Consider the following 27,258-nt stretch of genomic DNA (forward strand, 5'->3'; position numbering starts at 1 on the left):
AGGTATATTAATACGAAGCTGTGAAGAAAATTAATGAAAATACCAGGTAAAATGCCTCTTTAGCACCTCCCTACAGTAAACATATCACTTTAAATGAAATGAAGAGTAATAAAGCAGCATGAAAATACTTGTAAAATGTTATCTTCTTATAAAAGTGTTTACAACCATTCAAATCAGGTTGAAGAACTAATGAATATTTCATAGTAACCTTTGATAGATATTGCACTACCCCAAGTGTTCTTCACACAATAGATTGTTCACTAGGTGAAGCACAAAATGTCAGGAGTGCAAATCTCCATGCAAGAGTGGACTGTGTTCCTGAAGTCATTTGTCCTCCTTCAGGGTCCAAGTTTATGAAACTTGAGTTTGAAAACCTGTCTCAAAACTCCATCATCTGATTGGTTGTTTCTAAGCACAAATTTTGAGACTGGTACCAAGACTCAATTTTATAACCTTGAAGCACCTGCCATTCATGTCAGAAGACATGCATATCAACAAAATCAAGCAAAAATGAATTAGTCTAAACTTAGAATACTGTTTTTTTTGTGTGACCAGTCTTACATTTGATCTGATTGATTGCCTGTGATTTCAGTTTTAAAATTGACCAGTGACCTGATTATTTTTAGACTGGTCCCCAAATATTTATAATAAAAATTCAGCGATAGAATTTTTAGCAGAAGAATATCTTATAGTCATATTCTGAGTACTTGATTAACTGAGTTTAAATAAAGAGATTCATGAGATAATTGAAATTTAAAATGGTTTCAGTGTGAAAAGTGGTTATAAAAGAGTAGTCTCTCTTAGATTGTGAAATAAAACACAAGAGAATTTTGTGACAATGGAAGGAACAATGGAGAAAGCTAAGACAGTTGCAGACTGTGATAAAAATAAAAAGCAAGCTGCTCTTGGAAAAAATAATTCTGAAAACTGTGGGAAAGTAAAACCTGCAAAACGTAAAAAAGTTGAAACAGTGAACTCAGATGAATTAGCTGGTGCAACCGGTATTACAATGTTGGAAACTGTTAAAGGTGCTCAAAGTGATGAACAGGACAGCTCTGGGGTTCGTCATAGATTTTATGCCAATTGTGACCCTGCATATCGTTCCTCGTGGCATGGAACAATGTGTGATCCTGAAATTGAGCAGGAAGTTGCTGGAGCAAGTGCTTCTGGGATACCTGTAAGGTCAAGTAGTCAAGGTAACCTGCGGCAGAAGTCAAAGTTGAAATTTTTTAAACGTAGAAGTTATCCAGTTAATCCCTCACCTACATCTTCCCCATCAAAATCAAGCCAATCAGGATTTAAATCATTGTTTCAAAATATTAAAAAAAGTAAACAGACAGCCAGTCAGAAAGAAGCAGCTAAAAATAGGAACAGTTTAACAGTTGTTTCAAGGGAACAGTGGGAATTAAACACTGAAAGTGATTCCGACCAAACTAAACGAAAGAGAATACGGACAAGTCCGGATATAGACTTAGGGGAATCAGTAACTTCGTGTAGAAATAGAACTTGCCTTCCTTCGAGTGCAAGCACAGGTTCAGTGGTCCAAGAAGGAACTGGTATGCAAGCACCAGTAACACAAAATACAACTAACCAATCAGAAGGGCCAATTTTAAATAACAGCCAATCAGAAAGCTTGCTTTCAAATTCAAATCTGACTGGTTCTAGAACTCATCCAATTCATACATTCCAACTAATATCGTCTAGAAACTCTGTGAACCAATCTATGAGAACTTCATCTTCCATATTTGGAAGAACTCGTTCAAAAAAGTCTGTGATAAAGGAAGTTGAAGACAATTTGACTCATCCTGGCATAATAGTTATACTGTCTGTGATAAATTTTATTTTATGGATGTTTTTGTTCTTCGTGAAAGTTCTAAGGTGTACAGCAAAGGCTTCTATATGGATATGGTTGAGACTAGTGTACAGTTTTGAATTTATTGTAAAACTTTTCTGCAGGATATTTAACATTGACCCTGAGAAGACGAACCAGAACAGCGACTATTCTCATATTGAAAGTAAGTAAACATTTTGTTTCTTTAGCATTGAACGTCCATGTAAGTATAATATACTGTAAAATCATTTAATTTCGTGGGCATGAAATTTCGTGGTTTGGGTCAAAACGGTAACTTCGTGGGGATATGAATTTGTGGATTTCAACTTTTGAACATGAAATGAATGGGAATTTTACTTGTTTGTTGGGATTAAATTTCGTGGATTGACTCAACCACGAAATCCATGAAAATTAGTCCCCCACAAATATTAATGATTTCACAGTATAGGAAGATCTTATGGAAGCATAGAATGCAACCAAGCAAAATAATAGCAGGAAAGGTTTGACTGAGTCTGTTTATGAGAGGTATTGAAAAGTGCAACACCCCTTAGCCCCCTAGCAATTCGGTATAAAGGGATTTCTGTTACACAGGTATTGAATGGACTCCATGATCCCAAAGGCTGAGAAAATTTAAGAACACTGAATACAAGACTAAAATTTGTGATGTTTCGGAGAAGAATGATCCCTACCCCATTAATGCACCAATGTGATTTGTGCATTTTTCATGATTTAGAATGTTATTTCTTGATAGTGTACTGTTATGCATGGTGCATTTTAATAAATTAAATACTGGTAATGATTTAATGATAAATCTATTTTAAGTGTCACCTGTTGCCCAGCGGTTCAAAGCCACTAACTTCAGATCCGTTGCTACTCCTTAGTTTTTTGTTTGAGCCTTGGTAGTAAAGAACTACTCCATGTGAGCAAGTTATTTAGCTGGCTTGTAAAAACTTCATTTGTTCAAAGTAGGTGCCTGACCATCACTGACGGTACTAGTTTAATTCGGAATGTTTTGTGGCATTAAGAGTTTGTTTTCTCTAGTTAAATAGTTCTGTATGTGCTGTAAGAGTTATTGTTACATTGGCTGCATTTTTTTCCCATGTTTTTAAATCTGAAAGGTGATTTTAATTGAAATAATAATGTTGTATTACGATTGTTCCAGGTGTATTGCGGCAGCTGAATGAAAGTAGATCTGAGTTGGAGGAACTATGGGCAGCACGCAAACTCAAGCTAGACCTGTGTCTTCAGTTACGTTTGTTTGAAAGAGACGCTTTAGAGGTAAGACAATTTGAGCCGTGCCATGAGAAAACCAACCTAGTGCGTTTGCGACCAGCATGGATCCAGACCAGCCTGCGCTTACGGTTTCTCTAATTGCAGTAGGGTTTGAAAGCGAACAGCATTGCTCCTGACCAGACTGCATGGATGCGGAGGCTGGTCTGGATCTATGCTGGTCGCAAAGCCACTATGTTGGTTTTCTCATGGCACAGCTCATTTTAAACAATTTATCCAATCATAGCCTTCATGTATTTATAGAAGCACACTCTTGATCTGAAGGTAATGAGATTGAATCGAGGGCTTGGTGCAAAACTATTGTAAGTGTATATAAATAAAGAACAAGATACAATAGTTTTGCGCCAAGCCCTCGGAATACTGTGAAGGAATAGGAATCAAGTTTGCAAATTTGTCAGAAGATCAGGAAGTACTCTGGTAGAATTACTGTAAAATCATTTAATTTTGTGGACATGCAATTTTGTGGTTTTGGTCAAAACGGCAATTTCGTGGGGCTATGAACATGTGGATTTTAACTTTTGAACATGAAATGAATGGGAATTTTACTTGTTCGCTAGGATTAAATTTCGTGGATTGACTCAACTGCGAAATCCACGAAAATTAGTCCCCTACGAATATTAATGATTTCACAGTACGTTAGGATCATGTTTTTTTGCCATCTGATCACTTGGGGTCACAAGATAAGGAATACTGTTTACTCTAAACCTTTACTATGAAAATACAGTCATGATGATGGCATTGGTCAAGGTCAAGGTTAGAGTTAGTATGAATTGGAAAAAAAAACAACAACACAAAAACAGTGTTTCCTGGATAACTTTTGTTTTGGTTGACCTAACAGCAGGCTTTAATTGAGAGCTAGCTTTGGAATGTATCTGGGGCCACTGGGTGCTCAAAAACCCAAATTAGGAATGAGATTTTGAAATGAAACTTGGTATATAGATTGTTTGCCAGTAGGGAAAGGTTATGATCACATTTGGGGCTACTTGGAACAAGGTCAAGGTTGATATTACTAAAATTAGTTTCCAGCCAATATCTTGAGGTTTGATTAACATGTTGTCACTAGACACAAGCTTAGGCAAAGACGTCTTAAGTTGTACTTTGTACTTCTGGACTAGGGTCAAGGTCACTGTTACTAAAAGTAGATAAAAAATAGTTCCACACAATAACTTTTATGAGATATTTCTAGGAAACCTGGTATGTTGGCAACTTTCAAGGAGATAAATGTCTGGATTATATTTTTGGCCACTTTGGTCCATTTCACTGTTGCTGAAAATAGAGAAACAGTATTCAGCAAATAGCTTTAATTTGGAATGACCTCTTCTAACCAAACTTGGTGTTTAGCAAGCTTATTCAGAAACCAAGCTCGGGGTCATTTTAGGTCAAGATGAAGTTTCCCTAAAATACAAAAAAAAAAAAAAATGTTTCGGCAAATAACTTCAGTTCAGATTGACATACATTGTCACCTAACTTCCAGTATGATAAGCTTAAATGAAGACGCAGCACAAAGTGCCTTTGGGACCTTTAGGGTCAAGATCAAATGATGAAAATCTGTGTTGCTTTTTTTTATCTGGACAATATAATTATTTTGGCTGAAACCACCAAAATTAATTGATTTCATAGCATGCATTCTGTACCAAATTTACTAGGATGAGCTATGCAGGATTTATTTCATTTGTTCAATCTGAATGTCTGACTTCCAAGACATTTAAAAAACAAAATGCGCCCTGTTACATTATCTTAATTAAATACACATTTTCTATCAGATAGTCATACAGTTAGAGAAAATATGTGATATGTTGAAATAAGTTTGCTGCAGAAATATCATGAAAATTTTCTGATTAAAATAAAAGAATTGTCTGCAAAATTTCAAAAATGACTTTTATGTAGGTGCCTTTTTACTTAAGAAAAATCATTATTGAAAAATGGGTTACATCTTCTCACAGTAACATACCAGTGTTGTTGATTTGAAGGATAGAATTTGTACTGTGAAGAAAGGGGGAAAAAGTTGGATGAATTATTACAAGTGGTATGCTGTAAAATGATTAGAAATCTAATTCTAATTAAAAGGATCTTTAATTTTACAGTGTTTTTCATATTTCTTTAAAAGGGTGTATAAATAATTGTTAAAAAGTGATAAAAATAAGAAAAAAATGTCTTTCATAACATGTTGGTAGATTAACTTAGAGGGTTTGTAGTTTAAACCACCTTTTAATCTTAATACTGGATCTAAGGTTACAAAACGAAGTGTGTAGACCAGTCAAAAATTGCTACCTTTTTATTGGTCAGTTTCAAAATGGAGCTCAGAGTCAACCAGTCATATGCTGGATGTTGCAGACTGGACACAAAATTCTGATTTTATAGCTTTTTCACCTAGGGATTATTTCTCTGGATTCTATGCCAGTATATAGAAGCACCTGAATCAGAGGATATTGACAAATGACATTGGACATACTGTCATCGTTGAGCATTGAGGTCAAATCTTTGACCCCTTGATCAGTAGTCTTGTACACAGTCAAGGTAATATAATGTATTATTACAAATCAACATCTTGTAATATCTTACTATAGGAAGAAATTTTCCATTTTGTTGCAGGTTTCATCTCAACTAGAGCTATGGGCTGAGGAACTTCAGCACCAAGAACTGGTTACCGATGGCAACAAGGCGGAGCAAATGTTGGTCATACATAACGAGAGTGTTTTACACATGCAGAATTGTACATTTGAGGTGCTACAGAGGGGTCAGGAATTGGCGCAGGTAAAAAAACTCTTGGTGTCTTATTTAATGAAAGTGTTTATGATGCTGATGTCCGTCTTTCTGTCTGTCTGTCCATCCCTTCGTTAGCAATTTCGTGTCCACTCTGTATTCAAAGAAATTTGACACAAATGTTCTCTACATGAGACAACTCGCAGAGCACATGTTTTGGATGGCTGGCTTCAAGATCACCCTTGTGTTGGAGTTGCTGTGAGTGACATAATTGTTCTTTAGGATACCGTATTTTGGTGTGTATAGGTCGCAGTAATGTATAGTCCGCATCTAATTTTTGCTCTGGAAATGGTCGGAAAATTTAACTTCTAGCGTATTAGTCACAGTTAAATTTCGGATTTTTTCCCCAGCAATATTTAATATTTACCGGCAAAATTATGGCGGCGGCCATATTGATGCCGCGGACTGAATCATTATCAGAACCTGATTGGTGGAAATCGGACAGTGTTATTTTCGTTCCCAACCGTTTCGTACCAACAGTAGTATCGGTAACAGACTACATCAAAGAAAAGCGGCTTTTTGACACTAATTGGCAGCAGACGGTTTGCGTTTACATTCTGTTATCATGCAAGTTTAAGTGTGAATTGTTTGCACAGCAATTATAACACCTTTCCGTGTCATGTAATTAACCGCGTTCTTTTGATTCTGAGTAAAAAGATTAACAAAATATCTCTGTTTGGTTTTATTTCTTTTATTTAAAAATCAAAAGTAAAAAATTATCTTTCAAGTTTTTTAATACGCTAAGAATTAGTATAAACAATGTTTGGAATGGAGGACGGATCTGTCCGGATTTTATCCAACCCGGAGTACATGTCTGTATGGGTTATTTACGATATATTTTATTGAAAGTAACCGCTATTGGTTGAAAAGCCGCCGATATTGATATTTTTTATCCATTTTGTTCGTTCGAAACAGATGCACGTAATTTTGCGAGAGCTACGGTCAGAAAATTGTCCCGAAAAAAACTGCTGGCAATGTTCTGTCGTATAGGTCGCAGGAACTTTTTCAGGCAGCAAAATGGGTAGAAAAAGTGCAACCTATATACACCAAAATCGGTATTTTGGATTTGTCAACTTGTGAGTCGTCATGTTGTTAATTTGAGTAGAAACCAGCTGTGGGGAACTAAACTTGCTGTTCTACTTGTCCTGCATGATGAGTGTGATTTTTACCCAAAATGTGATATAACCAATGAAAACAGAGCTGAAGAGAAGCATGGAGTAACTCAGCGATCAAAAACGGAAGTTTATTCATTGTTTGCAACTTTAAAATCTGTCCTTTTCCATTTAATGGAAGTCTGTGACAAGATTTTGGTACTTACTCTTACATGCGACTTTAAAATGATTTGATTTGTTGGATTTAACGCCGCACTTAGACGACCATATTATGTCGTATAGCAGCTTTCCATCTTTGGTGGTGGAGGAAGACCCCAGGAGCCCTTCCGGCATTATTTCATCAAGGATGGGCACCTGGGTAAAACCACTGACCTTCTGTAAGCCAGCTGGATAGCTTCCTCACATGAAAAATTCAATGCCAGCAATACTGGAACTGTGAACAGTCTCCCCACCCCCGGCGTGAAGATCAGTCGAAGGTTTATACATTGTTTGGATATCTTAGTCATCATAAAAGCAACATGTGAAAAATTTTGTATAACTTGCAGTGCATTTTAGCCATTCAGAAGTTAGCTTTGTCTTATTTAGGGAGACTGTTAGAAACATTTTTAGCTCGACTATTCGAAGAATAAGTAGAGCTATCCTACTCACCACGGCGTCGGCGTCACACCTTGGTTAAGTTTTTCGTACCAGTCCACATTTTGACAAAGTTTTTTGAGATGAAGCTTTGAAACTTTCAACACTTGTTTACCATCATCGTGGCCAGTTATAGGCAAGAGCACATAACTCCATCAAGGATTTTGGCTGAATTATGGCCCCTTTTGACTTAGAAATCATGGTTAAGTTTTTTGTACCAGTTCATATTTTGACAAAGTTTTTTTAAGATAAAGCTTTAAAACTTTCAACACTTGTTTACCATCACCATGGCCAGTTATAGGCAAGAGTACATAACTCCATCAAGGATTTCGGCTGAATTATGGCCCCTTTTTGACTTAGAAATCATGGTTAAGTTTTTCGTACCAGTTCATATTTTGACAAAGTCTTTTAAGATAAAGCTTTGAAACTTTCAACACTTGTTTACCATCACCATGGCCAGTTATAGGCAAGAGTACATAACTCCATCAGGGATTTTGGCTGAAGTATGGCCCCGTTCGACTTAGAAATCTGGGTTAATATTTCGTACCAGTACATATTTTGACTAAAGTCTTTTGAGATAAAGCTTTGAAACTTTTAACAACTGTTTACCATCACCATGTCCAGTTATAGGCAAGAGTGCATAACTCCATCAAGGATTTTGGCTGAATTCTGGCCCCTTTTGACTTAGAAGTCTTGGTTAAGTTTTTCGTGCCAGTTCATATTTTTTGTAAAGTGTTTGACATATGGCTTTGAAACTTCTATCACTTGTTTAGTATAATAGTCTCTATCTGTAGGAAAGAGAAAATAACTCTGTCATCTATTTTGGCTGAATTATGGCCCCTTTTGGACTTTGAAATTGGTTCTGTTTTCATAACAAGTCCATGTTTTGTCAAAGCTATTTGACATATGGCTTTTAAACTTTGAACACTTGTTTATCATTATGATTTCCATCTGTAGGCAAGAGTACATAACTATTTTGACTGAATTATGGCCCTTTTTGGACTTTGAAATTCGCTCATATATTGCATTTAGTGCAAGACTTATCGAAATCAAAGTAATACAGGAATATTGTTTGTCTAATCTATTTATTTCTTTTGTCTGAATATCCGTGGAAATATTTTGACCCATTCTTCAATCAATTCTTCGAATAGTCATCAGACAGCTCTCGTTGTGCTAGTACGTTTATAACATAGGCTACTTAATTCAAATACAATTTTTGATTTAATAAAAAAAAAAAAAAAAAAGTCCAAAAAAAAATGTGATCAACAAAATACCTAATCCGTCAGTTTATTATGCCCCCTTCGAAGAAGAGGGGTATATTGTTTTGCAGAAGTCGGTCGGTCAGTATGTTGGTCAGTCAGTTGGAATGTAGACCAATCCGTTTCCGGATGATAACTCAAGAACGCTTGGGCCTAGGATCATGAAAGTTAATAGGGAGGTTGGTCATCACAAGCGATGACCCCTATTGATTTTGAGATCTGTATGTCAAAGGTCAAGGTCACAGTGACCCTGATTAGTAAAACGGTTTCCGGATGATAACTCAAGAACCCTTGGGCCTAGGATCATGAAAGTTAATAGTGAGGTTGATCATCACAAGCAGATGACCCCTATTGATTTTGAGGTCAGTATGTCAGAGGTCAAGGTCACAGTGACCCTGAACAGTTGAACGGTTTCCGGATGATAACTCAAGAATGCTTAGGCCTAGGGTCATGGAAGTTGGAAGTGAGGTTGGTCATGACCAGCAGATGACCCCTATTGATTTTGAGGTCAGTATGTCAAAGGTCAAGGTCACAATGACCAGGAACAGTAAAATGGTTTCCGGGCAATAACTCAAGAACGCTTGGGCCTAGTGTCAGGAAAATTGATAGTGATGTTGGTCGTGACCAGCAGATGACCTCTATTGATTTTGAGGTCAAAGGTCAAGGTCACATTGGCCAGGAACAGTTGAATGGTTTCTGATCTTCTTGTCCAAAACCACAGGGCCTAGGGCTTTGATATTTGGTATGTAGCAAAATCTAATGGTCCTCTACCAAGATTGTTCAGATTATTTCCCTGGGTCAAATATGGCCCGACCCCGGGGGTCACATGATTTATATAGACTTATATAGGAAAAAACTTTAAAAAGCCTCTTGTCCAAAACCACAGGTCCAAGGGCTTTGATATTTGGTATATGACATCATCTAGTGGTCCTCTATTAAGATTGTCCAAATTATTCCCCTAGGGTCAAATATGGCCCCGCCCTGGGGGTCACACAGTTTACATAGACTTATATAGGGAAAAACTTTGAAAATCTTCTTGTCCAAACCACAAAGATTAGGGCTTTGATATTTGTAATGGAGCATCATCTAGTGGTTCTCTACCAAGTTTGTTCAAATTATCCCTCTAGGGTCAAATATGGCCTCACCCCGGGGGTCATATGGTTAATATAGACTTATATAGGGAAAAACTTAGAATCTTCATGTCCGTAATCTATATCATTCAAATTTGGACCACATGTATTGTTTTGAGTGGCAAGATGAACCTTGACATGAGTTGACCTTGATCTTGACCTAGTGACCTACTTTCACATTTTTGAAAGTACAGGCTTCAGATTTGGACCACATGCATAGTTTTGTGTTCCGAAATGAAATTTGACCTTGACTTTGACCTAGTGACCTACTTTCACATTTCTCAAGCTACAGCCTTCAAATTTGGACCACATGTATAGTTTTATGTACCGAAGTGAACTTTGACCTTGAAATTGATCTAGTGACTTACTTTCACATTTCTGAAGCCACAGCTTTCAAATTTGGACCACATGCACAGTGTTTTGTACTGAATGAAATTTGACCTTGATTTTGACCTTGAGCTAGTCTTGAAATTTGAAACGTTCAAAAATGGCTCAGTGGTGGGTGCCAAGATCACTCTGTGATCTCTTGTTAGGTTAATAGGTTAAAGGTCAAGGTCAAATTGAACCAGAACGGTAGAACTTTTGTTTACAGTGAGCATACAATTTCTGTTCCTTGTGCAATTACTAAATGCATCAAGGGGGGCATTTCGTGTTTGACGAGCTCTTGTATTGTATTACTTTTTTGTTAATAATGCATGTATTCAAAAGAAATATCACATACCGACATTTGAATAGGTACTGCAACTAATTATTGATTTATTTTTCAGCCAAAGTAACCGTATTAGGTGTTTTAACCAATATAGCATAATTTGCACGTGCAGGGCATGTGCACCAATAACCAATATGCATGTGTTAATGAACACTTTTGACATTACTGACGAAATTCCTACTAGAAAAACACATACCATAGTGAAATTGACATAAGAGCAATGTGTCTTGGCTGTCGGAATTTTACAACAAAATTCAAAATCGGTCACTTCAGTGGATTGTACGCGGGTTAAATTTCGCCAAAAGAGCGCGGATTGTAGATAACCAACTATTGAACGTTCTTGAAAAACAGAAATAAGGTTACAAATGGAAGTAACCATCAAAGTGACAGCTACAAACAAATTACATCAAAATTCTTTTGACATTGCAAAAATAATTACACACGTGGTAAATGGCCCGGCTAGCAACATCCGACAGCTCAATCGCATTGCTGTTGTGACAATTTCACCATGATATGTGTTTTTCTAGTAGGACTTTTTGTCAGTATTACCGAAAGAGTAAATGTGCAAAATAGCAATGTTGGTCAAAACGCCAAATGCGGTTACGTTGGCTGTGAGTCGGCAAAAATAAATTAATAATTAGCTGCAGTACCTGTTTAAATTTCGGTATGTGAAATTTCATGTGAATACATGATTATTAACAAAATAGTAATACAATATAAACTGACAGATTAGGAATTTTGTTGAGTGTACATAAAAGAAAAAATTCATTTCACTTTTACAGACAAAAAATTGTAAATTTATGATGAAGGCTTCTTTAATAAAATACATAAAAATGGTATTAGATAAAAATGTTAAAATCTTTGAGAAAATTGCTTTAATCATAGAATATGCTGACTGGAAAGAGAGAGTTACAACAAGACAGTTCCGAGTCAATTTTAAACATCTGGCAGCTCCCTTAATGACACTCGCTCTTTGATGTGCAATAGAATAAGTTAATTGTGTTCCCTTTGTGAATATGAAATTGATATAGAACATACAGTATTTTGTCTGGGAATTCTTGCAGGATTTTTATATACAGGTGTAGTGAGATATGTTGCTGAATTTTTTGGAGTTACATAATTTGAGATTAGATATATTGGTTTGGCTCTTTAGTTTATTTTGATGTTGTCATATTAATTTGAATTCATGCTTTTGTTTATTTTGAAACTGTCATATTGGTTTGAAGTTTAGTTGTAGGGTGGGGGAGTTTTGTGTGACTCTCTATGTGCCTGGCTCTATTTTTATGTGTCTGTTTTTCTGTGTGTTTGCATGTGCGTATGTCTGTTTGACTTTTCTATATATTTTAGTGCACTGTATTTCTGATGTTTGTCTGTCTGTCTGTTTGTATATTTGTAGTTTTCAGTGTTTGTTTATTTGTGTTACTATATGTTTAACTGTTTATGGCTTTGTATATGGGTCTGTCTTGTCTGTTTTAGTGTTTGTGTGTCTTTGTTTCAGCCTGTCTGTCTCCCTTTTGTTTGTCTGTCTGTCTGTCTTTTTGGATCTATGTGTCTATCACCGTGACTGTCTTTCAGTTTGTCTGCGTTTATCTGAGTATGTATGTGTCGGTCTATTTATTTGTCTGTGTGTCTGTATATTTGTGTGTCAGTAAGCTTGTTTGTCTTTCATTTAGCCTTCTTTATTTGTGTATGTGTGTTATTAGTTTGTATATGTGTGTGTATTTCAGCTTATCTGTCTTTCAGGGTGTCTTTCTATATGTTTCTGTCTGTCTGTCCATCTGTCTGTCTGTCTTGGTATTGGTATTCATTTATGTAACTAATTATTCAGCTGTAAGAAGCTATGATACAATGACATTGCAGACATGTATTTTTTCCTGATCTCGGGACATTGTGTAATAAATAATGAAGATGTTTTCTGCTGCAGGAGCAGTTCAGCCAATAATCCCTATTGTGTGGATTCAGGCATCTGTTTTTTGTCAAAACAGATTTTCATTGTAAGGCATTTGGTCTGTATTGACTTGTTAGTAGAATGTGACCTGTCTCCAGACTCTAGCATGTGATTGGTCAAGTTCAAATTTTGAAAATTGACCAATGGGAAGGTTGCATTCTGATTTGTCTCCAAACTTAAGCATGTGATTGGTCAATTCTAAGTTCAAATTTTGAAAATTGACCAATGGGAAGGTTGTATTCTGATTTGTATCCAAACTTTAGAATGTGATTGGTCAATTCTAAGTTCAAATTTTGAAAATTGACCAATGGGAAGGTTGTATTTTGATTTGTCCCTAGACTCTAGCATTTGATTGATCAATTCTAAGTTCAAATTTTGAAAAATTGACCCATAGTTTGCATTCTGACTTGTTTTCAAACTCTGTTGAAACTTGTGCTAGTGTTAAGTTAAGACAGGTATTTTTATAACAAAACAGTTGTGTATGGTGTTTAATTCTAAGTAGCTAAAAGTTCAAGGCTTGAAGTCAGTTTGCCATTTTTGTTAGGTTTTTGATGTCTGCTGGAAAGAGATGGCCTGGACTGCTGGTCAAAGGTCTTAAGGTCATCTGACAATTTATTATTCAGGTAATAACATTGAAACTGTTGAATTTTGAAGTTTCGAAAAAAAATTAATCAGTTAACAAACGAGAACGAGTCCGTATGGAAAGCAGGATAGGTCAGAAACTGTTTTTGTTTTTTATGTCACTTCAGTGTATTTGAATCGGTTTTTTTACCAACCAATTTAAACGAATTGTAAGGACATCTGCTGTCATTTTATTTTTGAAAAAAAAATATTATAATCAAACATTGGGGAAAAAAGATTGTTCAGTTTGTTGATTTTGAATTGCCAGTTAATTGCTTTATGCTTAAGCAATTAATGTTAAATTCTTTACAAGAATGTGGTTGGGCGATTATTTTCCAAATACACTTGGCTTCAAGTTAAACAAACAAAAATTTGATCTGTGAATGCCTAACTTCATTATTTTTCAGTTATTTGAAACTACTGGTGTTCAACTAATGGCTGACTCACACTACGATGCTCCAACTCGTATTCAAGAGTTGCTGGAGTATTTGCACGAGCGAGAAGTGGATTTAGAGACCCTTGCGGACACAAAGAGGAGTCGGCTAGAACAATGTGTACAGCTGAGAAACTTTGAAGTTGAAGCACGACAGGTTTGTAACAGTTTCACAATACGTGGTGATGGTCTCTGTCTCTGTTTATAAATAACATGTACCAATCTCATTCTTGGACCGAAATGTCAGAGCCTTAATATATCCAAGCAAAAGATATTATAATCATTTATATCAAGGTTATTTCACTTGTTTTCATATTTATATGCTGTGCAACAGCTCATTTGCACCCATAAAGTCTGACTAAAATCTGCATGAATTTGAAAACAAATCGCCGATTTGATTCAGTTTCATTCCGGTTTTGTCATTTGTATAAAACAGCCCTTGTTTTCACAATTTGAAACACACAAATTTATCTCATTAACCACACAGTTTTATGCCATCCACATTGAACGATTTCACAGTATCTTGTAGATGAAGTTTGAAATCTTTTTCCTGTCTTCAGTATAAAATTGAAAGCATTATGGGGCTTTAATACATTATATTATTCAAAATATTCACACAGAAACGAATTACAATTCTCAGTTATGTAGTACCTGTCACTCTGTCTTTACTCTAACAGCTGTCTAAAGAATACCCGAATTGTTTCTGCATCTAAACGATATGTTGTTTATGTTTTTTATGCGAACAATGGAAGCACTTGTTTTAACGTTAAGTGCACTCTTCTTGCAGAATAGATAAGACTCTCAAAATTGAGCAGGGTCGTAATTAGGGCATAAATAATACACACACTTTAAAAACCACATGTGAAGAAGGGCCAACGACCTTAGGAAAGGTCCTTGTGTTTCAGTTTTTAATTTTATTTTTTTTTGATGTGGGTAGTTGAAAGAGATCTAAATGTATATATTTAAAGGAGGAGATACTCTTCTTCTGCTTTCACCCCTCAAAATTAAGTTATTTTGCTGGCATGTGATAATATGCATTTTCAGTAAGTATTCATTAGCATTTGAAGCAGACAGAATTTTTTTTTTTTGTACTTTTATAAAGGAAGTGATTAAGATAGCCAGTACTTCCCGTACATTATTCCCACTTTAACAGTACTGACCACTAATTCTAGAGTAGGAAGTACTTCTAACTTTTCCTGTCTCATATTGAATCATACACACAAGATAGTGATTTGAAGAGGGTACGTGTTTCTCGTCTGGACACACTTCTGGTTAAAGATTATGATCTGAAAGTTTTGATGTCTTTGAATTGTGTTCAGTTAATTTGAATGTAATTGAACATAAGCATATTGATTTGAATGAGTGTTGAAATAATTCTTGGAAATTTAACACATACTTTTTGAATGTTTTTTAATAATACAGAGAGATATCTGTGATAATTTCGGGGTAAAAAATTACAAATATGTTTTTAACTGGTATGGAACTATGAAATAGATAAAATTTGATTAGAAACATTGTGCAGATATGAAATAAAAATAAAATTTACTTGTTTTACATGTTAGATAAAAATATTTTTTACTTGTAAACACTGGACCTTCGGTTTTCTCTTGTGGCTACACCACTCATGAAAATACTGCATCTTGTGTCCACTATATAGTTGGAAAATATTTATACATTACTCTGAATCAAAGAAATACGTTCTGTATATTTTGTAGGTAATATCGTGGATCAGGAACGGGGAGTCGATGTTGAACGCGAGTTTTATGTGTCCCAATGCCTTAATGGAAGCAGAGCAGTTGAAGAAGGAGCAGGACCAGTTTATGATGGCAATAGAGGTAGGTTAACTTTTACTGCAGTAGGCTGTAGTTTATGATGGCAATAGAGGTGGGTTAACTTTTACTGCAGTAGGCTGTAGTTTATGATGGCAATAGAGATGGGTTAACTTTTACTGCAGTAGGCTGTAGTTTATGATGGCAATAGAGGTAGGTTAACTTTTACTGCAGTAGGCTGTAGTTTATGATGGCAATAGAGGTAGGTTAACTTTTACTGCAGTAGGCTGTAGTTTATGATGGCAATAGAGGTAGGTTAACTTTTACTGAAGTAGGCTGTAGTTTATGATGGCAATAGAGGTAGGTTAACTTTTACTGCAGTAGGCTGTAGTTTATGATGGCAATAGAGGTAGGTTAACTTTTACTGCAGTAGGCTGTAGTTTATGATGGCAATAGAGGTAGGTTTACTTTTACTGCAGTAGGCTACAGTTTCTTCATTGGCAAACAATAGTTTATACTGATTTATTTTAACTCGATAGTGATTGAAGCTTGAAGCTGATTTGTATCACTTACGCTTGGAAAAATCAGTACTGCTGTGAGAGTACTGCTGTCATATGAGAAATCGTGGTTGTCAGACTGGGCTTGAACCCATGACCTCAAGGTCGAGCAGCCGACATCTTAACCACTGGTTAAAGAAAGGACGATAGGCCAATTTTACACATGCTCCTCCCAGACCTCTTTCTGCTACCCCACCCCTCTCCAAAAGAAAAATACAGAGAGGCTTTTATCTAACCACTGTACAAAAAAAAAAAATGAAAGACTGTTGAAGAATATCATTTAATTCAACATAATTGAGCCGTGCCATGAGAAAACCAAGTTAGTGGGTGTGCGACCAGCATGGATCCAGACCAGCCTGCGCATCCGTGCAGTCTGGTCAGGATCCATGCTGTTCACTAACAGTTTCTCTAATTACTATAGGCTTTGAAAGCGAACAGCATGGATCCTGACCAGACTGCGCGGATGCGCAGGCTGGTCTGGATCCATGCTGGTCGCACACCCACTATGTTGGTTTTCTCATGGCACGGCTCATATAAAAACAATTTGAAAAACTAGAAAACCTTACTGATGAGGATGGTGCAATCATGATAGTTCAGCATGTGAAGGTACAAGATATTAGAATGATATTATATCTCTTGCCATAGTATAAAATTGCTGAGTCATTCAATATTATAGAAACTTGAGATATTTGATGATAATGTAGTGTAATGTATAAATAAAGCAGGTATGCTTAGAAGACATGTTCAGAAACTAGAACAAGCAACTTTACAACCCACCCACCACATTTACTTTTCTTCATTCTAAAGTGGTACTTCTGTTAATGAAAACCCCCGTTAAGGAAACCCACTCATAAGGACACCTCTGTTGAATGACTTCCTTCTTTAAACGTCACCTCCGTTAATGACATCTTTATGACACCTCTGTTAATGACATCTCTATGACACCACTGTTTATGACATCTCTGTAAAAACGTTTCTGTTTATGACACTTCTGTTAGTGACATTTTTGATAAGAAAACTTCTGTAAAAGACACTTCCATTCAAGACATCTCTGAAGAATAAGCACTTTTCTTCAATGGCAGATATTTTCTCTGGCTTCAGTGTTACAAATGCGAGTCTGGACATCTGTCTCAGAATGCAGTTTGGTGATTGGTTGATATCAAAATTGTTCCCAGAAAGTTCAAATCAGATTCTAAAGATTTTAGACTGGTCTCAGAATGCAGTTTTGTGATTGGTTGATTTCAAAATTGTGCTCAGGAAGAACCAGTCAGATTCTAGAGATTTTAGACTGGTCTCAGAATGCAGTTTTTTTTATTGGTTGATTTCAAAATTGTGCTCAGGAAGAACCAGTCAGATTGTTGAGATTTTAGACTGGTCTCAGAATGCAGTTTTGTGATTGGTTGATTTCAAAATTGTGCTCAGGAAGAACCAGTCAGATTCTTAAGATTTAAGACCGGTCTCAGAATGCAGTTTTGTCTATTAAACCATTGTGCTGAGAAAGAACTAGTCAAATTGTAGAAATTTGAGACTGGTTTCAAAACTCAATATTACAACCACAGACTGCGAATCCTTAGAAAAAACAAGCAAATTTTAATCTTCTCGGTGGTTCTACTCCAAAAATGTTGAATTCAAACCAAATGATTTTTTTGCTTTTCAGAAAACTCACTACAGCGTAGTTCAAGTTATACAGAAGGCAGAGAGCATGATAGGAATGCAGCATTACAACTCGGATCTAGTACGAGCGATCGCCGAGAACGTAACGCTAGCCTGGAACCAGCTCCGGAACCATTCAGAGGAGCGACACAAGCTTGTCATGGCATCAATGACGTGGTATAAAACTGCTGAACAGGTATGTAAAAGAAAGATTAAACATTATCTGTTCCTGGATTGTGACAGAAAGATTTCTGGAATTTGATAGTCCATAGGTTAAAAAGATGAAATAGAATGCAAAGTTTGAACTTTAAGATTGGCTTCTGTACGACTTCCTTTTTAGCTCGACTTTTCGAAGAAAATGTAGGGCTATTGCACTCGCCCCGGCGTCACCGTTGGTTAAAGTTTTTGATAAAGTCAAATATATCTGTTACTATCAAAGCTATTGACTTGAAACTTAAAATAGTTATTTACTATCAAAGTCTACACCAGGAGAAACAATCCCCATAACTCTGATTTGAATTTTGACAGAATTTTGCCCCTTTTTAACTTAGAATTTTTGGTTAAAGTTTTTGATAAAGTCAAATATCTCTGTTACTATCAAAGCTATTGACTTGCAACTTCAAAATAGTTATTTACTATCAAAGTCTACACCAGGAGAAACAATCCACATAACTCTGATTTGAATTTTGACATAATTATGCCCCTTTTTAACTTAGAATTTTTGGTTAAAGTTTTTGATAAAGTCAAATATCTCTGTTACTATCAAAGCTATTGACTTGAAACTTAAAATACTTATTTACTATCAAAGTCTACACCAGGAGAAACAATCCCCCGTAACACTGAATTGAATTTTGACAGAATTATGCCCCTTTTTAACTTAGAAATTTTGTTAAAATTTTTGATAAAAGTCAAATATCACTGTTACTATTAAAGCTTTTGACTTGAAACTCAAAATAGTTATTTACTATCAAAATCTACACAAGGAGACACAATTCCTTTAACTCTGGTTTGAATTTTGACAGAAATATGCCCCTTTTTAACTTAGAATTTTTAGTTAAAGTTTTTGATAAAGTCAAATATCTCTGTTACTATCAAAGCTTTTGACTTGAAAGTTAAAATACTTATTTAGCATCATAGTCTATGCCAGGAGAAACAATCCCCATAACTCTGATTTGAATTTTGACAGAATTATGCTCCTTTTAACTTAGATTTTTTTGTTAAAAATTTTGATAAAGTCAAGTATCTCTGTTACTATTTAAGCTTTTGACTTGAAACTCGAAACAGTTATTTACTATCAAGTCTACACCAGGACACACAATTCTCATAACTATAATTTGAATTTTAACAGAGTTATGCCCCTTTTTAACTTGGATTTTTTTTTAAGCTCACCTGTCACAAAGTGACAAGGTGAGCTTTTGTGATCGCGCGGTGTCCGTCGTCCGTCCGTGCATCCGTAAACTTTTGCTTGTGACCACTCTAGAGGTCACATTTTTCATGGGATCTTTATGAAATTGGTCAGAATGTTCATCTTGAGATATCTAGGTCAAGTTCGAAACTGGGTCACGTGCGGTCAAAAACTAGGTCAGTAGGTCTAAAAATAGAAAACCTTGTGACCACTCTAGAGGTCACATTTTTCATGGGTATCTTCATGAAAGTTGGTCAGAATGGTTATCTTGATGATATCTAGGTCAAGTTCGAAACTGGGTCACGTGCGGTCAAAAACTAGGTCAGTAGGTCTAAAAATAGATAAACCTTTTGACCACTCTAGAGGTCACATTTTTCATGGGATCTTTATGAAAGTTGGTCAGAATGTTCATCTTGATGATATCTAGGTCAAGTTCGAAACTGGGTCACGTGCCTTCAAAAACTAGGTCAGTAGGTCTAAAAATAGAAAAACCTTGTGACCTCTCTAGAGGCCATATATTTCACAAGATCTTCATGAAAATTGGTCAGAACGTTCACCATGATGATATCTAGGTCAAGTTCAAAACTCGGTCACGTGCCATCAAAAACTAGGTCAGTAGGTTAAATAATAGAAAAACCTTGTGACCTCTCTAAAGGCCATTTTTTTCATTGGATCTGTATGAAAGTTGGTCTGAATGTTCATCTTGATGATATCTAGGTCAAGTTCGAAACTGGGTCACGTGCTATCAAAAACTAGGTCAGTAGGTCTAAAAATAGAAAAACCTTGTGACCTCTCTAGAGGCCATACATTTCATGACATCTTCATGAAAATTGGTCAGAATGTTCACCTTGATGATATCTAGGTCAAGTTCGAAAGTGGGTCACATGCCGTCAAAAACTAGGTCAGTAGGTCAAATAATAGAAAAACCTTGTGACCTCTCTAGAGGCCATATTTTTCATGGGATCTGTATGAAAGTTAATCTGAATGTTCATCTTGATGATATCTAGGTCAAGTTCGAAAGTGGGTCACGTGCCATCAAAAACTAGGTCAGTAGGTCAAATATTAGAAAAACCTTGTGACCTCTCTAAAGGCCATATTATTCATTGGATCTGTATGAAAATTGGTCTGAATGTTCATCTTGATGATATCTAGGTCAAGTTCGAAACAGGGTCATGTGCGGTCGAAAACTAGGTCAGTAGGTCTAAAAATAGAAAAACTTTTGTGACCTCTCTAGAGGCCATACTTGTGAATGGATCTTCATAAAAATTGGTCATATGTTCACCTTGATGATATCTAGGTCAAGTTTGAAACTGGGTCACGTGCCATAAAAAACTAGGTCAGTAGGTCAAATAATATAAAACCTTGTGACCTCTCTAGAGGCCATAATTTTCATGGGATCTGTATGAAAGTTGGTCTGAATGTTCATCTTGATGATATCTAGTCAAGTTTTGAAACTGAGTCAACGCGGTCAAAACTAGGTCAGTAGGTCTAAAATTATTAAAATCTTTGACCTCTCTAGAGGCCATATTTTTCAATGGATCTTCATGAAAATTGATCTGAATGTTCACCTTGATGATATCTAGGTCAATTTCGAAAGTGGATCATGTGCGGTCAAAAACTAGGCCAGTAGGTATAAAAATAGAAAAACCTTGTGACCTCTCTAGAGGCCATATTTTTCATGAGATCTTCATGAAAATTAGTGAGAATGTTCACCTTGATGATATCTGGGTAAAGTTCGAAACAGGGTCACGTACCTTCCAAAACTAGGTCAATAGGTCAAATAATAGAAAAACCTAGAGACCATATTTTTCAATGGATCTTCATGAAAATTGGTCAGAATTTCTATCTTGATAATATCTAGGTCAAGTTCAAAACTGGGTCACATGAGCTCAGAAACTAGGTCACTATGTCAAATAATAGAAAAAACGACGTCATACTCAAAACTGGGTCATGTGGGAAGAGGTGAGCGATTCAGGACCATCATGGTCCTCTTGTTTTTTACTGGCAAAGCTCAAATTCAGAGTCAAGCACTGAGAAAAGTCCAGTGCGCTGTCTTACGGACAGCTCTTATTGAAATACTCCTAAAAAGTAATGAATATCTATCTGGACTCCAGATGGACGTGTATTTTGCTGAATCATATATTTGATAATTTTTGCCTTTTTACTTTGTACTCTTTACATTTTCTGACAGCAAATTTGAGATTTTTAGGGGATTTGTTTGAACCATTCATTACTATATTCTGTTTCATATTGTAGGTATGGTCGGTGTTAGAGAGTTTAGATCGGGACTATAAACGAGACGAGGACTGGTGCGGCACTGAACGTGCAAACACATCGGATAAACCTAGCTACATGGTGCAACTTATTAATAAACATAATGAACAGAAAGAGGCTTTTCTTAAGGTAATAGAATTGAAACTCTATATGAGCCGTGCCATGAGAAAACCAACATAGTGGGTATGCGACCAACATGGATCCAGACCAGCCTGTGCATCCGCGCAGTCTGGTCAGGCTCCATGCTGTTCGCTTTCAAAGTCTATTGCAATTAGAGAAACTGTTAGCGAACAGCATGGATCCTGACCAGACTGCGCGGATGCGCAGGCTGGTCTGAATCCATGCTGGTCGCATACCCACTATGTTGGTTTTCCCATGGCATGGCTCATTTTATTTAAACCATCTTTAAGAAGAGAATACCAGTAAAAATTTATGATAATATCAGTCATAATATAGATTTGTAATAATTTTATTATATAACATTATTGTGAATGATGGTATTTACCTATGAGATATGTAAAATGAGAGAAATATAAAAGTCTCTTATATTTCTAAATCAGAATGGTTACATACATGTGTTTGATATATATGTATTTGCGTGTTGTGTATTATTGTATGGTATATAATTGAGACTATAATAAAGAATAAATATATAATAATGATAAAGATAACTATGACAATGATGATAATGACAATAATGTTATTTATGATGATAATTATTATAATAATGGTAATGATGATAATTATGATGGTTATGATAATTATGAAAATGCTGATTATGATAATATTGATAATTATAATTATAATAATAATGATAATAACTTTGCGTCTTTATTGAATGAGGCAATATGAGGAATCCCAGTCTTCTGTATGAGCCATGGGAGAGTTATATTTAGAACTTTTAAACTGATGTTGAAACGCTCATTAGAAATGAGCAGTGCAATAGCAAGTATTTTCACATGCCTAAAAGTAAAATAAAGACATGTCAAAGTTCAAAAACAAGTTTTTCGATATCCTTCAGGCATGTACGTTAGCTCGGCGGACGGCAGAGAGCTTCCTGAAGTATGTTAACAGAAACCTACACACCCTCGGCATGCAGATGAAGTTTAGGAGTACAGAAGCACATGTTAAAAGTAAGTTTTTGGTTGTTTTTCTAAATATGTGGGGAGACAATATCCCCTGTCTTGTCTGTGTTCACGCCCCATGTGGTTCTGGGACGATCTGTGTATGAAAAGAATTGGAACCACTGCCTTACCCTTGCATGATCGTAAGAGGCGACTAATAGGGTCTTAACACTTGGTTTTGCTGTAACTCTGTGATTCCAGCAGGTATGCAAATTTTGATTCCATACCTCATGTTTTTTATTTCGATGTAAATGAGATATGAAACCAAAATTTGTAGTCCTGTTTGGTGCCATGTAACCTATACTGTCATGGTGTGGCATAAAACCCAAATAAAATAAAATAAATTGTCTGTGTTCAGGTACAAATAAAATACATTGTGTGTTTTTACATCGCAGATTCCCTTGCACAAACATGAAATTTTGTGATTGGTGTTTTACTGGTATATTGATATAGTAGTCATGTTTGGTACCAATTAACCTGTACAGTGTTAAGGTGCCATAAAACACAAATTGAAAATTTTTAAAAAGGAAAAAATCATTTTTTTTGTCATTTCCTACTCTTAAAGCTGTACATATTTCTGTTTTAGAGACCCTAGACTCCTTGTTACAACAGGAGAATATGGTGATAGAATTCTGGACAGTGAAGAAAAAAAAGTTAGAACAGTGTCACCAGTATGTTCTCTTTGAGCAGAGTGCTAAACAGGTATGAAAATATATATAGCATTTTCAAAAAAAAAGCATGAATATTGTTGTGAAAATGTACATAGCTTTTCCCATAAATAGACATGAATACTTGGAAACAGGTATGACGAAACAGGTATGAAGATGTACATAGCATTTCCCATAAATAGACATAAATACTTGGAAACAGGTATGACGAAACAGGTATGAAAATGTACGTAGCTTTTCCTATAAATAGGCACAAATATTGGGAAACAGGTATGAAAATGTAAGTAGCTTTTCCCATAAGTAGACATAAATATTGGGAAAACAATTAAGAAAAAGTAAGAAGCTTTTCCCACAAATAGGCATAAATACTGGGAAACGGGTATAAAGATGTAAGTAGCTTTTCCCATAAATAGGCATAATTATTGGGAATCAGGTATAAAAATGTTAGTAGCTTTTCCCATAAATAGGCATAAATATTGGGAAACAGGTATAAAAATGTTAGTAGCTTTTCCCATAAATAGGCATAAATATTGGGAAACAGGTATAAAGATGTAAGTAGCTTTTCCCATAAATAGGCATAAATATTGCTGAACAGTTACAAACTACTTTATCTCTCATGATCACTGCAGTGAAAAAAACTGTATTTGTAAATTAATCATGTGTTTAATTAAACATAATCTTCCAAAATGTGAAAAACATGTTTTATGAAAAGTATAAAAAAAACAACTAACTTTATAATGACTGAAATTGTATCTGTAATCTATTGATAGGTACTTGAGTGGATCAAAGATTATGGAGAGTCGTACCTGAACACACATCAGAAACTGGGTTCTACTCAACAAGAGACAGAGGCTCTGTTACGGGAACACCATGATTTCCGTGCAAGGGCGAAGGTATGTTGAAAATACAAATTTAAAAAGAAAATGGTAGGAGAATGGTGATGGGCCACCTTGGTTGAGTGGTTAAGGTCGACGACTTATAGTTACTTGCCCCTTACCTCTGTTTGTTCAAGTCTGTCTTGGGTTTTGTCAAGCTGGCTAGCAGAAGCTCTACGCAGATGGTTGCTTGTGTCTAAAATAATGTACAGATATGAATATGTTGCTTGTTGATCAAATTGCAAAATATTATATTGATATATTATCATAAAAGAAAAAGCAAAATTTCAACCTCTAACACTGGGTTAAGAAATAATTAGATTTGAGTAGCTGTGAATATATTTATTAATTCATTACATTTTTAGGAAAACAAGGAGAATGTGAAACTCTTGCTCTCATTGGCTGATGGTTTTGTTGCTAAGGGCAACATGCATGCAAACAACATCCGAGGCTGGTGTGCGGCTGTTGACAAGAGGTATAAGGAATTCTCAGTGAGGATGGAGAAATATCGAACACGGCTTGAGGAAACCCTTGGAGTTCACCAAGAAGAAGAGGTATTTTTAATCAGCAAAAGCAATTTTGTTAAAAAAATTTCTGTCACATATTTACAAATGTTGGCCTATTTATACACAATGCTCAGTAGATTAAAATAATTAACAGTAATGATACATACCGGTAGTACATGTATGTGGTAAATGTGGCACTATACAGCAGTAAATTAAATGGTGATATCTGCATGGCATGTGAGTCCGGTAAGAAGTCCTTCCGACAGAATTGAAAGGGAAGTTACCGGTATGTACAAATGGTGAAGAAAGGATTGCAGATCAGTTTGACTTGGGAAAGGGCTGTTTGCTCAAACATTCATGAGAATTATATGGGAAATTATATAAATGAAACAAAAGGGGTGTGAATTTCGAATTTCAGCCGCAGAAAGAGGAGGATACACAGAGACACAGTGACTCCTCTTTGGAGGAGAAAGTTTTCAAACAAGCACCTAAAGAACTGACCGAGGAGAAGAGAAGATCTGCAAGAAGGCGAGAGTAAGTCAGTTATTTCCCTTAGCCTTGATACTGATATTTGGAAAAGTTATCATCCTTAGGCTTGCTAAAGGCAAAAATAATTCTGTCAAGAGTTACTGTCCTTGGGCTTGGAAGATTTATCTCCAAACTTGCTAGAAAGCAAGGGTGAATCTGTCAGAGATATGCCCCTTTTGCTCTATAATTGATATCTGAAAGATTAACCACCATTACGCTTGTCTGAAAATTGTCCATGAGTTGCCACTATTAGGCATTCCTTAGCCTGAATCTTGGACGTTTCGACCCCAAGACATTTCGACCCCAAGACATTTCAACCCCAAAATTTAATTTTCTTGGACAATTCGACCCCAAAGACATTTCGACCCCAAGACATTTCGACCCCTCAGAAATAGTTGTATGTTTTCATTTTATATTTCTTCCATTTTACATATTTTAGAAAATATGAATATATAGATCTATATAAATATTCTATTTTTAAATACATGTCAGTGAATAAACCGCGCTGGTCGGAAAGGATCGGCCGTATATTTATTATTGGAACTAATTGAGTTATTTCTTCATGTTATTTTGATAATCTAAGAAGAAAATATATTATGAAAAAACAGTTTTTAAAAGAATTATATCATGTTTATATATGAATATAAAAACGTTTACTGCATTATTGCCAAAGCACGAATAATGTCCTTTGATTAGTCCTGATAGAGTTTGATTGGATTATCACCCTATTGATTATATCAATTAATCAGTATATTTGTAAGCACACACAAGTGACATGTGACAAACAATGTCTAACAAGGTAAGTGCAGTTAAATATGATAAGCTTTTATTTAATTCAAAGCTAACAAAATTATGGTGATTGTGGTTCATCCATGAGTGCGCAAATTTCCCGTGCGCTCAACAAATTTTCAACTTCGTATAAAAAACGTTTTGTGCATTTATTTTCCTTTTGTAAATTAATTATTTATTTGAGATATGATTGAATTCTATCATAAACCCTAAAAATACGATTTATTAAAGAAATACCTGTGTACATTAGAATATTTTAGGACATGGAAATTCCGAATGTACAAATTTCCAGTGCGCACGCCGATTTTCAATCATGTTACAAGACGTAACGGGCAAAAGTATTTTAATTTCCTTTTGAAAAATAATAATTTATGATCTATATGTTTGAATTCAGTCATAAATCACTTCAAAAATACCATTTGTTGAAGAAATACGGGTGTATTTCAGTTATGGCAATTTCCCGCGTGGTCGCCGAATTTCAATCTCTTATAAAATCGTTTTGCTTAAAGAATTTTATTTATCCTTCTGAAACTTATTATTTGCATAATACACGAATGATTCTGCAATAAACCCTACAAAAATACCATTTATTAATAAAAAAAAGGGTGTATTTCAGTAATGGAAATTTCCCGCCCGCGGGTCGCCGAATTTCAGTCTCGTATAAAGTCATTTTGCGTGAACGCATCTATTTTCCATTCATATTTATTCATTTATGATATAAATGATTGAATTATTTAAAAAAAAAACTTCAAAAATACCTTTAACTTACAAAATACAGATGTATCCCGGTTATGGAAAATGTATTCCGGCGTATCCCGGTTTTTTAGGTGGATTCCGGTTTAATGTGTGACCGAAATCGCTTGAAGTTGCTTAAAACATACTTTTAAAATCATACATTAAATCACGTGTATTTGCTAAAATATTAATATAGAAAAAAGTAATACGGCTGTCACATTTCTTTACAGATATGAAATATCATAATAATTTTTCTCCCCGTTTTTAACAGAACAGTACTCACATATTCTTACATTTTGCAGAAACGGGGATTCGTGTTTGATATTTTTCAACTGGAAGGAATGTCGTACATAGAAAGAAAAGAGCAGTTTGTAAAACACGAAAATCATATTCTGTAAAGCAAATACTTTATGTGTGCGTTAAAATCGCGTACGAAAATAACATTAAATGCGAAAATAGCATATATGTTATTTAATTTCCTGTTGTTTTCTTTACATTTTCGCCCAAATTAAAGATAATGTTGACACATATGTTTATAAATATCCGATGTCACCACAATCGCTTGTTAATTGCAATGCGCACTGCAGATAAATGCACACCTGCTGTATATCAACAAACAATTAATCAACGTGTGATAATCCAATCA

The 27,258-nt window shown here is 35.5% G+C and overlaps 1 protein-coding gene across 4 annotated transcripts in view; it reads left to right on the forward strand.

The window, feature by feature from the left end:
- Window positions 1–27,258, forward strand: part of LOC123538436 (kalirin-like) — a 315,629-nt gene that overhangs the window by 65,238 nt on the left and 223,133 nt on the right. For all 4 annotated transcript variants that reach the window (XM_053530236.1, XM_053530237.1, XM_053530238.1 and 1 more), the window contains 12 exons: window positions 1,957–2,015; window positions 2,994–3,109; window positions 5,714–5,875; window positions 13,704–13,886; window positions 15,445–15,564; window positions 17,713–17,904; window positions 21,370–21,516; window positions 22,409–22,520; window positions 23,098–23,213; window positions 23,950–24,072; window positions 24,420–24,608; window positions 24,979–25,094. In XM_053530236.1, coding sequence (XP_053386211.1) covers window positions 1,957–2,015; window positions 2,994–3,109; window positions 5,714–5,875; window positions 13,704–13,886; window positions 15,445–15,564; window positions 17,713–17,904; window positions 21,370–21,516; window positions 22,409–22,520; window positions 23,098–23,213; window positions 23,950–24,072; window positions 24,420–24,608; window positions 24,979–25,094 — 1,635 coding nt within the window. The remainder of the gene's footprint in view (window positions 1–1,956; window positions 2,016–2,993; window positions 3,110–5,713; window positions 5,876–13,703; window positions 13,887–15,444; window positions 15,565–17,712; window positions 17,905–21,369; window positions 21,517–22,408; window positions 22,521–23,097; window positions 23,214–23,949; window positions 24,073–24,419; window positions 24,609–24,978; window positions 25,095–27,258) is intronic.

The sequence above is a fragment of the Mercenaria mercenaria genome, chromosome 18 (assembly GCF_021730395.1).
Source record: "Mercenaria mercenaria strain notata chromosome 18, MADL_Memer_1, whole genome shotgun sequence".
NCBI classification, from domain to species: Eukaryota; Metazoa; Mollusca; class Bivalvia; order Venerida; family Veneridae; genus Mercenaria; species Mercenaria mercenaria.